This window comes from Poecilia reticulata, linkage group LG2, assembly GCF_000633615.1.
Source record: "Poecilia reticulata strain Guanapo linkage group LG2, Guppy_female_1.0+MT, whole genome shotgun sequence".
NCBI classification, from domain to species: Eukaryota; Metazoa; Chordata; class Actinopteri; order Cyprinodontiformes; family Poeciliidae; genus Poecilia; species Poecilia reticulata.
The window spans coordinates 40,781,189-40,783,529 of NC_024332.1; the positions used below are offsets into that span (position 1 = coordinate 40,781,189).

General features: G+C 34.5%; 1 protein-coding gene across 1 annotated transcript in view; it reads left to right on the forward strand.

The window, feature by feature from the left end:
• The first annotated feature begins 545 nt into the window (after window positions 1-545).
• Window positions 546-2,341, forward strand: part of LOC103461766 (heat shock 70 kDa protein 12A-like) — a 3,608-nt gene continuing 1,812 nt past the window's right edge. Inside the window, exon 1 of the mRNA XM_008404119.1 lies at window positions 546-552. Coding sequence (XP_008402341.1) covers window positions 546-552 — 7 coding nt within the window. The remainder of the gene's footprint in view (window positions 553-2,341) is intronic.

Below are 2,341 nucleotides of genomic sequence, written 5' to 3' on the forward strand. Positions count from 1 at the left end.
AGTGAGGAGAGTGGAAAGGGGGAGGAGATTGAGGGGTAGATGGGCCCAGGTGAGTGAGGGGTGGGGGGAAAGGGGTTTGTGTAGAAGGGTGTGAAAAACAGCTTACATTGATTGAACATTTAGATCACGAGTTCTTCCCCAAACCTTGTCCTCAAGGCAAACTGACCTGTTTTCATTTCAGCAAAACCCCGTTAATCAGACATCAATTAAAATCATGTGTGCCGAATTAGGGAAATGCCTAAAACTTGCAGGGCTTGGAGGACTAGTGCTGAAACAAGCTGGATTCACTTTGACTTTACTTGAAATAATTAAGTTCGATACCACGTTTGTATCCCTCGTCTGACACAATGACTCAAGCTAACCAGGGACAGATTCCCTGGCTCTGTGGCTAGAGCAGTTGTCTTGTGATCAGAAGGTTGAAGGTTAAATTCCAGCTCCCTCCTGCCACATGTCAATGTGACCCCCTGGGCACCCAACCCCACTGAGCTGTGCATTAAATAAATGTGTGAATGTGACTCTAGTGTAAAGTGCTTTCAGTGGTCAAAATGACTGGTAAAGTGCTATAGAAGTTTACTTAACATTTTTGAAGTAAACTAAATGATTTGAGTAAGACTGACTTAAATCTGTTATCTTAAACATACTTTTAATTTGTTAAAAATAAATTAACAAATTGAGTTGGATGATTATAATATATTGAATTGGTTAAACTTAATAAATTAAGTTGGATAAATTTAATAAATTCAGTTGGATAAACTTAATTGAATTGCTTGTTACCTACAGAAGCAATTAAATTAAGTTGGTTCAACTATTTTCTTTTTAGAGTGTTGCACTTTCCTTTCTTTTACAATTTCTACCCTTTAATTACTGACTGAATCACTTTCACTGTGATGCCTGACCTCAGTCAGTTTCCTATAGATACTGAAATTTAATTAACTACATTCATTAAGTTGGATACTATGATGCCATTTTGTCTTAGTTTTTTCTTCTTCTTTAGACTCCAGAAAAGCTGTTAGTGGGTTCTGAAAATTCTCATTTATGTGTTCTGATTTCATGTTTACTTAGAATCAATTTTAAACACTTAAGTCAAAATGATAATATCTTAATCTACTAAAATTAAAAATACATCAAGCTTTGTTTACTGTTTGGTAAAATTGTTTTAATAGACAAACTTCAGGAACATGTCAAAAGAGAATAATGAATACGTTTTCTCGGCTTTTTGTTATTAACCATGACGTAGCTGTGATTAATGTAACTATGGTGTTTCGAATTGGAATCAATCCACATGATCCACCTGAAATCTTCTAAAAGCCGTCAAAGTTTCCACCTGCTGCAGCTGTAGCGCTACACGTTTAGTAAACATCAGCAAGCGTTTAATTGGCGCCATCTAGCGTCCAAAACGTATAACACCAAGAACAGCTCTGGCGTCACTTTTCAGACCCAATACAATTTATTCCCGGAAGTTCGCAGCAAATGCAGACAAAGATAAATTACACATAGACAAGAATAATATTAAAAATAATATCCATCGTAAAAATAAAAAAAAACACAAACAAACAAACAAAAACTTTTAAATTACATAACAATGATTATTGCCATTTAAAACGCTGAGATTTTAAGTAAAAATGAGCCTTAGAAAACCCACTACAAATACTAGAAGCAATTTTTTTTTTGTTTTTTTAGATCCCCATTCAAATGTTCAGCAAATTAACTCTGTAGATAAAATATCCACAATGCCTCTATCCTTGGCATAAATGACTTCTTCATTTATAAATGAAGAAGTCATTTTCTTCATTTATAAAATGAAGAAAATGACTTAAGAAAATTCTGAACTTATGAAAGAAATCTGACTCTGAATGCATCACAATTTCACCATTCCTGGGTCTGACTACATGGCCAAAGGCCTCTTTGTAGAAGTTTCAGGCAATGCTTCCACAATTAGCTTTCTTTCTATTAACTTCCCTGGTGTTATGATTTAGTAATGATACTGTTCGCATCCATAACTTTAAAATTTATCCATAAACTGCTGCTGTCTGACATCCAAGTTCTTCTTGTGTGCTTGTAGGTCACTTTGGGGTTGCAAAATATCCAAATATTCAGATGGATAACTTCACCAGAGGGCTGACCTCTGACTCCTCATCTAGCCAAGCAGTTTTAAATTTGTGATGTTTAACTCCCTCAGCACCAGCACAAGAACAAAAAATAACAAATCAAAATTATTAGATTATTAGTGAGCCTTAATCACAAACATCTATTTTCAAATTACTTTGAATATGGATATGTCAGTCTTATTTTGATTATTTGCTTGTTTATTACCTTAGGTCTTGCTATTAATAATGAATTT